Source organism: Notolabrus celidotus, chromosome 15, assembly GCF_009762535.1.
Source record: "Notolabrus celidotus isolate fNotCel1 chromosome 15, fNotCel1.pri, whole genome shotgun sequence".
NCBI classification, from domain to species: domain Eukaryota; kingdom Metazoa; phylum Chordata; class Actinopteri; order Labriformes; family Labridae; genus Notolabrus; species Notolabrus celidotus.
This window is the reverse complement of record NC_048286.1, coordinates 23320364-23332579: the sequence shown is the minus strand read 5'-3', so window position 1 is coordinate 23332579 and position 12216 is coordinate 23320364. Positions and strand designations below refer to the sequence as shown.

Below are 12216 nucleotides of genomic sequence, written 5' to 3'. Positions count from 1 at the left end.
CTGATAAGTTATTCAATATTTTTTTTCACATTTTTGTATTTTAAAATGTGTAGTTTATGCACACCTGGGGGTAGAAAAGGTTATGATTTAATGAGCAAAGATATGAAGAGCTCATTTGCAAAAACAGATAACTCTGTTTTCATAAATTTTCAAAAAACGTATTTCTTTTTAATATAGATCCTAATAAAGTTGCATTTTCAAGATATCTCTGATTAGTAAAGTAATTTTGACTTAGTCAAAGCCACCTAACCTCTTTTGATTGATCATACCAACAGCTAGCATTAAATTTTTCAAAAGTGAGTTAACTGTTTTTGCAAATGAACTCTTCATATATACACACAAACATATATTTCAATATCCTCTGTTCTCACTGTACTCGCCAAATTTAACTGAAATCACATTTTTCACACAAAAAATCAAAGAACACTTGTGACTCTTCAGTTGCCATCATCTTTTTTTCTTTAATGTAAACCTGAGCGCTCCTGTGCATCCAATAAGTCTTTTTCATGTAATAGTATTCATCTAGACACTGGGTCATCAAACTAAGCATACTCACTGGACTAGCAGATTTTGGTGTTTTATAGAATTTCTATACCACATTTAATTTGTTTTAACCATGACATTATATATTTTTTCTCTATATTTCATTTATATTGTATTAAAGTGAAAGTTGGATCGAGGCAGATGGCTGTCTAACACGAGTCTGGTTCTGCTCAAGGTTTCTGCCTGTTAAAAGGACATTTTTCCTTGCTGCTGTAACTAGATAAATCCTGCGAGGTGCAATGCTCATGGTGGATTAAGATGAGATCCTGATGAGTCCTGTCAGTAAGAGGGGACTGGATCATATCCTGTCTTGATGTTGGGTCTTTGTTAATAATTTACCATAGAGTACGGTCCAGACCTGCTATGTCTGTAAAAGCATCTTGAGATAATGTTTGTTGTGATTTGGTGCTAAACAAATAAAGATGCATTTATTTATTTAATCCTAGGTGGTGTGAATTACTTACTACTCTACTCAGTCTTTGATGTGCATGACTAAAATATATGTGTGTTACTTACTTGACTAGGATCCAGGTGGTTTTAAAACATTTTGATAATTAAAATCTGTCCTGACTTGGAGTAAGAGTACAGGCTTTCCTCTGTTGAACTAATCACTGTCTCTGTGTGGTGGTGGTTCCTCCTGTGTGCGAGGCCTGAACCCACACAGCAGCAGATAACAATACAGCCATGAGGAGACAGATCAACTGTCTGACCCCCGCTGCCAATCACTTTATCCCTCCGGCCGTCTGCTCTGAGGAAACCCTGAGGAAAATAACACTCTCTGAAAACGTCTTATCACCTCCAGCACTGATGTGGCGTGCTCAACTGGATCTTTTTTGTCCATTTATTTTTCCTTCGAAGAGGCCTGTGGAGAGCTTGATTGCAGGAGGCAAATGGAATAAAGGCCTCCTCCTCGCTGGTGTACTGATATCTAAGTTTATCTCTGCAACCAAAACCTAAACCCGGAGCTCCGACTAACCACCACAGGTCTGTGGATGGAAGAACACATCATGCCTCTGTCATGGTAATAATCCTTTTTGTTGAAGACATTTCGGTGCCTTTGAGAGGCCTTAAAGCTTCACTTACACACCCATGATAGGATTGAAGGAAAATATTCCATCCAGTGTTGTTACCCATAAGGACGCACATCTTCAGAACAGTGAACAAAAAAACTGAATGTATTTTCTCAGTTTTTCAGATATTAGTCATTGCAATAATAGACAGATGGCTAAATTCAACTTTTAATCAGATAAAGGACCTTTATTTTGAAAATATGTAAGCCCAGTAAGGGACATTAAACAATAGCTGTGATTAACATTAATTCAGTTAAACCAGTAAGTTCAGTAATGAGGGATTGATTCAGTTTTGAGGATGTGCTTAAAAAGTGTGATTTTGCGACAAAGATGGAGTCAAGTATTGAATCCCCTCAGCAGAACTAATACTTATATCTACTGCTTTGTCTTAATGAAGGGCGATCTCATTTCAATTGGAGATTGGATTGGAAGTTTGATTTCATTATTTGTTGAACAATTCTCCACAATGCACCAGTATTCTTCTTTCAGAAAGTTCTCCATGGCAGATCATCAAATTTTAAACAAGGCTGCACCATAGACTGTATGGAAACATGGACATCACTACAGCTACCCCAAATAAAGCCTGAAAATTCAAAGCGCCCCCTGCTGAATGGCTGCGGTATGACTCATAAACCCCACCCTCTCCATTATGACAGACGGAACATGGGTCAAAATGGAAATTTAAAACACATGTCAAATTAAACATTCTTTCTGTCATTGTTGTTCTCATCATTCGGATTCATGTCCCAGTGTTTCTTTTTTTAAAGCTTCATTTTCAAAGGAATTTATCTTTCTCTACATTATTTTAATATTTATATATTTCTTTTGTAGAAGCATTTTTATGAACCTTATTGGGAGGTTGAAAGTCAGCTTGTTTGACTCCTTCTAAAGCTGATTTCTTACAAGGAAAAACAAAACAAAACATTTCTCACTCCTGTGACAAATCTTCATTTTGTGATAACTTTGGCGCCCCCCTATAAACTAAGTGTCACCTCTTATCTCTTTACTGAAAGTGACCATATACTGTATATTAAAAGGAATTTCATAAATGTTAACTGACTGTGAAGCCAAAAGATTCAGAGCTCCCTCTGAGCTGACTGACTGCAGTGTCCTAAACCTTGATGTTAACCAATGGAACATGGGTCAAACGTGAAAGCTTTACATACATTTTTCTCGAACATGCTTTCTGTCATTACAGTTAGTACTCATCATGCTGGTTTATGCTCACGGGTTGATTTTGCTGAGAAGTTAAGTTTAGTTAATTCTTTGATGTTAAAAAGATGATTGATGGACAGCTCTGTTGATACTTGTGAGCGCCTGCAGCCTTCTTTACCGGATTATCAGAGTAAAGAAGGAATGGTGATAGAAAATGTAACAAACACTAACACAAGAGCCATTGAATTTTAAAAACTATCAATCAACTGCCAGTTCAAATCAACGCAAGAATATGTTCTGATGTAGACTGTACCAACCTGTCAGATCTCTGACTTTTTATCTGTAAGTTAAATGTATCTTTTGGTTTATTGAAGCAGCATTACCTCGAACCCATATACTGTATAATAATGGACGTAGTATCCGTAACGTCACCCATCTGTTCCTGAGGTCTGTTTTAAAGCCAATCAAAGGTGGCAGCCATATTGGAAATGCGGAACTCAACCATAGTTGAGGCATAGTGTGACGTTAAGAGGTGGAGTTTGAGCCTCCTAGCCAACAGCTATGTGTTCCCGTCCGGGAGTCAAGTCTGTCATGTCCTTATTTGGGCAAAAACTCGTAATCTTAATATCTTCTGAACCGTCACGTTAGAAAAAAATTCACCCCTTTACAGTGTGTGCCGATAGAGAGATTAGCTACGTAGAGCCAAGCCGTTTTTTGAACCAGGCTGTTTATAACACTTCCGCATGGGCTTCATGGTTTGAGGACAGAGGTTGCGGCTTGGTCAAACCCATAGACTGTAAAAAATATGGACGTAGTATCCGTGACGTCACCCATCTGTTTCTGAAGAGCTGTTTTGAGACCAATCGGCTGCGGCAGCCATATTGCTTCTGTCGAGCCAGTGTGACGTAAAGAGGCGGGCTTTGAGCCTCCTAGCCAACAGCTGCAGTGTTCCCACAGGCAGCTGTGCCTCTCATTGGAAGACTGGTAATCTCAATATCTTTGAAATTGCCGAATTAGAAAAAAATTCACCCCCCTCACAGTGAGAGGACGTCGAGAAATTAGCTATTCAGACTACACTCATCTTTTGTACCAGGCTGTAAACATGTTTATTAATGCTGCAAAGATCGTCTTTTCCCCATTGATGTGTATGTGACTTCCGGTACTTCCGGAGCCAGCCTCAAGCGGATCCTCGATGAACTGCAGCTTTTAACACTTCCGCATTGACTCATATTTTTATTTTAGGTTGCCGCTTGGTCAAACCCCACAGCTCCACTGGCCAGATTGCCTAAGCGCATGCCAGGAATATAGCAGCATCCATCAAGACAGTGTTTTGGCTTTACTTGTCGCAGTGCGAGGACATGGAGGCTTGTCATGCATATCAATAATCAGTCAGTGAGCTGCACCTAACCATCTTTTCTTTTCTTTTCAAATTGATTATCAAAATTTGCTCATGCTTGAATCATTTAAATTATATCCTTATTTTCTTCAGCTCTGCAGTTTGAATTTTGTGTTGGGAAACAAATCACCTTCAACAGATTACTTGGAAACGTTATCAACAGCTGTTCTAATGTTGAACTGCATTAGAGCATTACAGTAATGAAATAAAACTAATAAAACTTGATCTGGAGGTAACATCACCTTGTGACTCCACATTTCAGATGTTCCTCTCATGACCAGAGTGGCTTCTAATAGTCGGACTACACTACTGGTTTTCGGGGAAGGCTGGTGTACAGTACCTTAGCCATCTCCTCGAATGGACCTGCCCAAATTATTATGAAAAAAATGATCCAGTGAAGTGCCACAGTGCAGAATTATCCCATACTTTACTTCCGTGACCCTTACAAAACCCTCTGCTTTCTATTCTTCTGCTTGCTTGTGTACTTCCTCTCCTGCTCTCATGCCTGTTCTTGTGTCCTGCAGAGGGACTAAACTGTCAGCGGAGGGGGTGAAGGAGGAGATCCCTCAGAAATGTTGTACAGTCACTTTTTGTGAAGAGATTAGTGCTTTCTCTCATTCCCATTGGCTTTACCCGCCGTGACAGCGGTGTGGAGATGAGTGGCTGACATGCCCAGCATCATCCATAACAAGCTTCAAATCTGCTCCTGTGTGACTCCCATTCAAGCGTCCTGGCCGTGCGATTTATGTACTTTTCACTTTGTTCAAATGCTTTAGTCTATTTGGAATCACCCTGTCTTCTTTTTGTTTTTCTCACCAAAGGGACTGAATTATATTTCTCATCCTCAATCTTACTTTGAGACAACTTCACCACTTTTCCTTTACGCACGAGTGGACCATGAGCTTCTTGGAGAGGTGACTTCCTCTTCCTCTTCTTCTTCTTCTTCTTCTTCTTCTTCTTCTTCTTCTTCTTCTTCTTCTTCTTCTTCTTCTTTCATGTGTCAGTTTTTGATATGGCAAAGCCTTTAGATCACATCAAAAGACCTATGAACGCCTTCATGGTTTGGTCCAGAGGCCAGAGGAGGAAGATGGCTCAGGAGAACCCAAAGATGCACAACTCTGAGATCAGTAAGAGACTCGGTGCTGAGTGGAAGCTGCTCTCCGACTCCGAGAAGCGTCCGTACATCGACGAGGCCAAGAGGCTGCGTGCTCAGCACATGAAGGAGCATCCGGACTATAAGTACCGACCCCGGAGAAAACCCAAGAGCCTCCTGAAGAGGGACCGATTCCTTTTCCCGCTGCCGTCGCTGCTCGGGGAAGCAGCAGAGCACTTCAAGGGATTTCCCATGGACTCCTTTCTAGTCCCTGGGGATAAAGCCAGAGCTCTCCTCGCTCCCGCTTCCTCCTCCTCCTCTTCCTCCTCATTCTCGCTGTTGGAGCCGGTGGCGCAGTTCAGCACCGGAGCTGTCCCGCACACTTTAGCTGCCGGCGCTCTGCCCTTCAGCGCGCACACGTTTGGATTCCAGACTGGAGGGATTGGGGGTCTGACTTGTCCTGGACAGCACCCTCACCCTCACCCTAACACCCACACACACCCGTCCCCCTCCAACCCGGGCTACGTGATGCCGTGTAACTGTAGCGCCTGGTCTGCTGCCAGTTTACAGCCTCAGGTTGCTTATATCCTCTTCCCTGGAGGGATGTCAAAGAGCGGCATGGACTCGTACTCCTCTGCCGGCTCCAGCGTGTGACAGGAGCACGTGGAGACTCAGACTGGGACAATCTGAGCATTGGCCCTAAATTCGTGTTAAAGTAATGCATCACTCATGATACATTTCTGTATGAATGAATTATTAATTCCTGTTGTTCACGATGAACTAATGATCCTGTCACTATGACTTCATGTAATGGCACCGTGTTTAATACATCATTAGTTAAGTTATGGTAATTAACAGTTGCTTCATACATCAGTTCATATATGACCAAATTTGCTGGACATATTAGTTTTTATTTTAGGATAATTGCATATGAACAGCCTCTTAGACTGGATTTTAAAACGTCATATTTCTGATTACAAACTGAATGGTGTGTGGCTTCATTCTGGTCAATCTGAGCCTGTCATAAAGTTCATCACTGTTGATCCTGTTAGAAATTATGAAATCACAGTGCAGAAATCACTACTGAGAATCTTTTATGAATCGATCAACTTGTCATAGTTTATCATGAATCTTATTTTCCTCCTATGTAACATCTGTTGTCATCTTTTATTTATTTCTGTCTTTTTCTTTTTTTACATGTGTAATTAATACTCTATTTCTCCTTTTTTATTGTCACACACCATTCAGTTTGTTCTCAGAAATATGACGTTTAAAAATTCAGCCTTAGATGCTGTTCATATGAAATTATCCTAAAAAAAAAACTTGTATGTCCAGCAACTTTGGTCAAATATGAACTGATGTATGAAGTAACTGTTAGTTATCATTACATGAAGTCATTGAGAGAGGATCATTAGTTCATGGTAAACAACAGGAATTAATTATTAATTCATACAGAAATGAATCCTGAGTGATGCATTACCTCAACATGAATTAAGCATTATTTCGCTAAGAAAACTGTTACCAAAAAAATGTACCAAATATGCGTTTAATTCTTCAGATGTCAGAGATAAACCAAAGGCGTGTGACAGCGCAAGGATTTACTATAACATCTGATTTGACAATGCCATTAATGGTTACTCTGCCATCACTGAGCATTTAAAACAAATTAAAGAAAGTTAAGGAAATATGTGGGGCATTGTTAGGAGATGTTATTTATGTTACTGTTGACTGAAACGTTGAATCAAAATAGTAACAAAATAAAATGCAGGAGGCTCATTCAACTTTCTCAAGAAATGAAATAGTATTTTTTTCTGTCCAATTTCTGTCCCAGTATGAAGGTCTGTTTTTATTCTAACATGTATCAGATGTTGTTTATTAATCAGTTGTTTAGTTACATAATTGAAGTTCAGCTATTTGATTAATTTTATTGTTTATCACCACAAACTTTATACATTTGATATGAAGGTCTACTGAACAGCTGTGTTATTTCTAAAATTCCTTTGAAGAGTTTTGAACGGTTTATGGAATTGAAATCTATATTGGTGCCTCTGTTTTAGCTACAAAAGCAAGCTTGAACTTTTGCATAAAAAATAATATTAATACAATAATTCTGTATGGTACTTTATGATATTTGACCTACACAAGTTCAGGACAAAATGTAACAGTGCCTTGATCTTAAAGAGGCCAAAGGGATGATTGGGGTGATTCTGCAATGTCACCAGTTGGTTCCTGTGGGGATATGTCACCAGTATTACTTTTGGTTTGTTTTTATGACACCGTAAATTGTAAATTAATGCAATATAGTGATGTAAATAAGTTATTAAGTACGTTTCTCTCATCCATCTTTCCATGTGTATTGAAAGTCTGGTAGATTGGTACTGACCTAATGACATAAATTAATTTAACCTTCCTTGGTTACTAGCCTGGTCAGAGTATCAATAACAGATAAAACATGATCGCATTTACCTGCTATCAATTACTTAGACTGGCTGCTGTGGAACAAGCTAGGCACAAGCTTTGGCTAGATTACTTTTATGTCACCATGGAGGTACAAAAAAAACTCTACTTTTGATACACATGAAAGACAATAAGAGACACTCATGCATTCCTAATTTACATCACTGTGTTGCATTTATCAATAAAGACAAAACTGTGCAGAGGCATACTGATGGCATGCCGTTGAAGGGACCAGCACGCCTGTGTAGTAACTTGTGACATGCTGCAGAACCACAGGCATCTGCAACTTAACTACCAGCATAAGGCATGGCTACCTTGTGGTATGCCATTGGCCTTTTTTTTTTAAATTACCAAATAAGCAAAGAAATAAGAGGTACCATTTAGACCAAAGGGGATGCCCCAAATCAACACAAACTGAGAGTTCCTCACAGGAGCTTTAAATGTTTTTTTCTGTCAGAAATCAGCTTTAATTTAAGTTTTATTCATACAAAGTGACCTGCCAATGAGGTTTTAAAAAATGCTACCACGGAAGATAAATTAATATTGATATAATACAAAAAACACTACTGGCTACTGTTTTAATTCAGTTGTGTGTTCTTGTGTGTTAAGTTGTGGTATAAGTTGAATCATTGGAATGGTATAGGATGCTTTTGTTTCTTAGTTGGTAAGAAAGAAGGAGCTCTGTCATTGAAACAGTTTCCACACCTCTCTGTGCAAGACAAACCAACACATGCATCTATCAGCCAGTTTGGAGAAACCCAACAGCCCTCAACAAAAAGCATCATCATAACAAGGTGCCACTTTACCTTTTTTTGTTGTCTGATTGATTTTACAAATCCAGATATTGCTCAGGTGTAAGGCTGTTTTTTAATCTGGACTCATTCGGCAGATGATCAGTCACTTGTTGGTTTTTCCTTTTAAAAGCAGTTTGAATAAACTATCAAAAAAATACAAAACTGGGTAAAATGCTTGCAAAAATCAGAAGGAATTCTTTGTTTAAAGTCTTCAATAACTCAAATCAAATAAAAATGTTCTGCTATAAGGTAGCGTCTCTGTTGAGGAAAAAATACAGACTCTAAAGAGCCATGAAAAGGATGAAAGGGTATTTTAAAAATCTGTGGGGACTATTCCTGGCTCAGGCTGCTATTGTTAAGCCCACTCATGATATTGTTTACATGTACAGTAGTGCATTGTAGTCCCCATCATGAAGAGTCATGCTGTGGCCTCAAGTCAAAATGATAGCCAGAAAACAGAAGGAGCAGTAAGCAAAGTACAGACTCCTCTAAGGTCACAAAATCAGATTAAAACATATTAACATTTACTTCTTTCTTCAGTTCTTTAAATTCTAATTTATGAAGCAGATTATTACTTTAAGTGAAGATTACTGCAAGCTTTATACACAAACTTATCTGACATAATACAACATGTGTGATCATGTTTCTGGGTCTCTCTTGTCTGCCAGGCGCCCCGCAGGCAGAACAATCCCTGATGTTAGAGGGTTTGATGATGACCAGCCTGGATGGCTTCATCCTGGTCAATGTGAGCCTTACTGCTGTCTTAAAGTTCATCACTGTTGAGCCTGTTAGAAATAAATAAGTATGAAAGCACAGTGCAGAAATCACTGTTGTGAATCTTTTATGAATCTATTGACTTGTCATAGTTGATCATGAATCCTATTTTCTTCCTATGTTACATCAGTTATCATCTTTTATTTATTTCTGTCTTCTTTTTTTTTTACATGTGTAATTAATCATAGTCAACACTATTTCGGCTTTTTTATTGTCAGCGTGTTGTTATTTTATTGTTTTGAAGGGCTTTTAAATGAACCACACAAATACAGATACTACTGTTCTCCTGGTCTCGCTGAAATTTGTTGTGTCAATGTTTGTACATTTATCCCTGCACTTTGTAACCTGTAAAGTGTATGAAGTGTCCTGGTTGTTGATGTCACCCTGAAGCAGCTGGCTGTGGGGGAAATGTGTAAGAAGAAAATCATGGTGAGTCTCCTGACTCTGAATTTCATGTGTGTTTTACTTCTTTCAGCTTCCTCAATGTATTATTATGTTCCGTTGAGCCCCAATGCTATACAATCATCTGTATTCTGTGTATGGCATCTTTGCCTTTCAGTCACCCAGGGGAAGACTACATGGCTTTTGGAAGACCCGAAGACAGTTTGGGAGAAGTCCAGAGGGACCAGAACTACAGTTTTATAGTTTCTTGTCTCACCTGTCTGTTGTAATACACTGGCCTGGGAGGCTGTACAGTGGGTTTATCCCAGCATAACATTACATTATATGTCCAACACCAGCATTAGAACTGATAATTTGTTTCTGCAGCATGCGTTTTTTTCGGTTGCCTAAAACAAGCCCCATCTTTCATAGCTGATAAAGGAAATCATGAATGTTTCATATCCTACACTACAAGTCAAAAGTTTGGACACACCTTCTCATTCAATGGTTTTCATTTATCTTAATTATTTTCAACATTTTAGTTTAATACTGAAGACATCAAAACTATGAAATAATATGCTTTTACCATAATATGGATTACAACAGTAGTCAAATTGAGCTATCCATTGTGTACTAACCCTACCTCTGAAAGACACAACTGATGGTCTCAAATACATTAAGAAGGCGAGTAATTTTACATATGAACTCTTGACAAGGTTCATGTTAATTAGAAACCATTCCAGGAGACCACTTCATGAAGCAGACTGAGAGAATACCAAGAGTGTGCAAAGCTGTCATAAAAGAAAAAGGGGGCTACTTTACAGAATCTAAAATATAAAACATATTCTGGATTGTTTAACACTCTTTTTGTTCATTAAATAATTCCATACATGTTCTTTCATAGTTGTAAGGTCTTCAGTATTAATCTACAGTGTTTCAAATCATTAAAATAAATACAAACCCTTGAATGAGAAGGTGTTTCAAAACTTTTGACTGGTAGTGTACCTGCAGCTCATTAGATGGAATAAGAGAGGTTTGCAAAACATTAAAGGCACAGGAGGTTACTCTATTTCTAGAGATACACAGATCTTTTATGGAAGTAATATTTTCATGTTCACGTCGTCAAATTCTTTATTTTATTTTTAACAAAACATTATATGGATTATCTCTGCATGGTTCTTCAAAATACTGAGAATATGAATGATATTATAATGATATTATGTTATGATATTATACATGAGTAAAATAAGTTGAAGTATTCAAGGTTAAAGTATTTGTAGTGTGGCTAATTTATTTATAGTTTAATTCTATCTAAAGTTATGTTTTTGGGCTTTTTTGCCTTTATGATAGGAAAGCTGAAGAGACAGGAAACGAGAGCGGGGGAAGACATGCAGCAAATGGTCAAGGACTATAGACTGGGGCGTTTAGACTGCTAGGCCACAAGCACCCCATTTGTAGTTATTTTACTAATATTCTTTTTACATTCAAATATAGAGACTGAGGTCTAAAAGTTATCAGCATATAATTTAAGGCTATTTTTGGCAACATCCTAATGAATAGGTTTTAACTCCATTTTGTACCTTTTATTATTCTTTAGTCGCATCCCCATAAGCTTCCACAACGTGTTCACTACTCTTCATGGGGTCCACACATAACAATAAAAAACAGTAATTCACAATCACAATTCAATACATCTTAAAATATATAATAAAATATTGCTGAACATGAAATAAGCCATAGTAACCCTGAGAAAAAACATCTTAGAGTGAAATAGAAAATAATACAAAGAATACAGAAACAGTCAGAAGATCACAACAGATAATAATTGAGTCTATCTCAAGATTTAAACAAATCTTTTGATGACTTTTTTAAAAGTGATTTTGTTCTTGAGTTTTCTATTTGCGATGGGAAGCATATTCCAGGCAGTAAATCCTCTATATAAAACAGTTTACATCAAGGAATTTGTCCTTGGACTTGGTAAGGCCAGGAGCTCTGAACTCACTTGACACGTAGTATGCTTGTGGCACGAACCTATGTACACCAGCTTTTCTTGAAAGAAGATTGCAATGCAAAAACTCAAAGTCTTACCAAGTGAAATTGTCTCATTTTGAGTCAAAATGTCTTATCCCACTTGATTTGAGATAAATTTACTTAAAGGCCCTATGAGGAGTTTTGAACTGGCTGAGAAACAGACTGAAAATGATACTGATGCCTCTTTATGACCTTTAATAACAAACGAGACCATCAGCAGCAACACTGACACCTTCTCTGTTGTCATTTTTAATGCCTGAAACCGCCCTGAGGGGGTCGGTGTCAGACCACATGATGGACATCTCACTTCAGAAACAGCCTTTATTTGACTGTTTTCATGGAAAAGAATCACATTGCCTGATAAAGTTAACTAGTAGAAAACAGCAGGATGAGTTTTTTGTTGAAAACACTACTTTTGCATGTTTAGGACAAGAGATAAGAGGCATCACTTTGTCCACAAGGGGGCGCCAGAATCGATAGAAAACAAAAGTTCCTCACAGCAGCTTTAACAAGTAACATTTG

General features: G+C 38.2%; 1 protein-coding gene across 1 annotated transcript; it reads left to right on the top strand.

The window, feature by feature from the left end:
• Positions 1-5176: 5176 nt before the first annotated feature.
• Positions 5177-5950, top strand: LOC117827108 (transcription factor Sox-14). Its single transcript, XM_034703583.1, has one exon. It carries the CDS (start codon positions 5177-5179, stop codon positions 5909-5911), a length of 735 nt encoding a protein of 244 aa, XP_034559474.1. The 3' UTR covers positions 5912-5950.
• The last annotated feature ends 6266 nt before the right edge of the window (positions 5951-12216 follow it).

Bases quoted from the DNA above. Each gene is read 5' to 3' on its own strand.
- LOC117827108 (XM_034703583.1), top strand. From the start codon at position 5,177: ATGGCAAAGCCTTTAGATCACATCAAAAGACCTATGAACGCCTTCATG.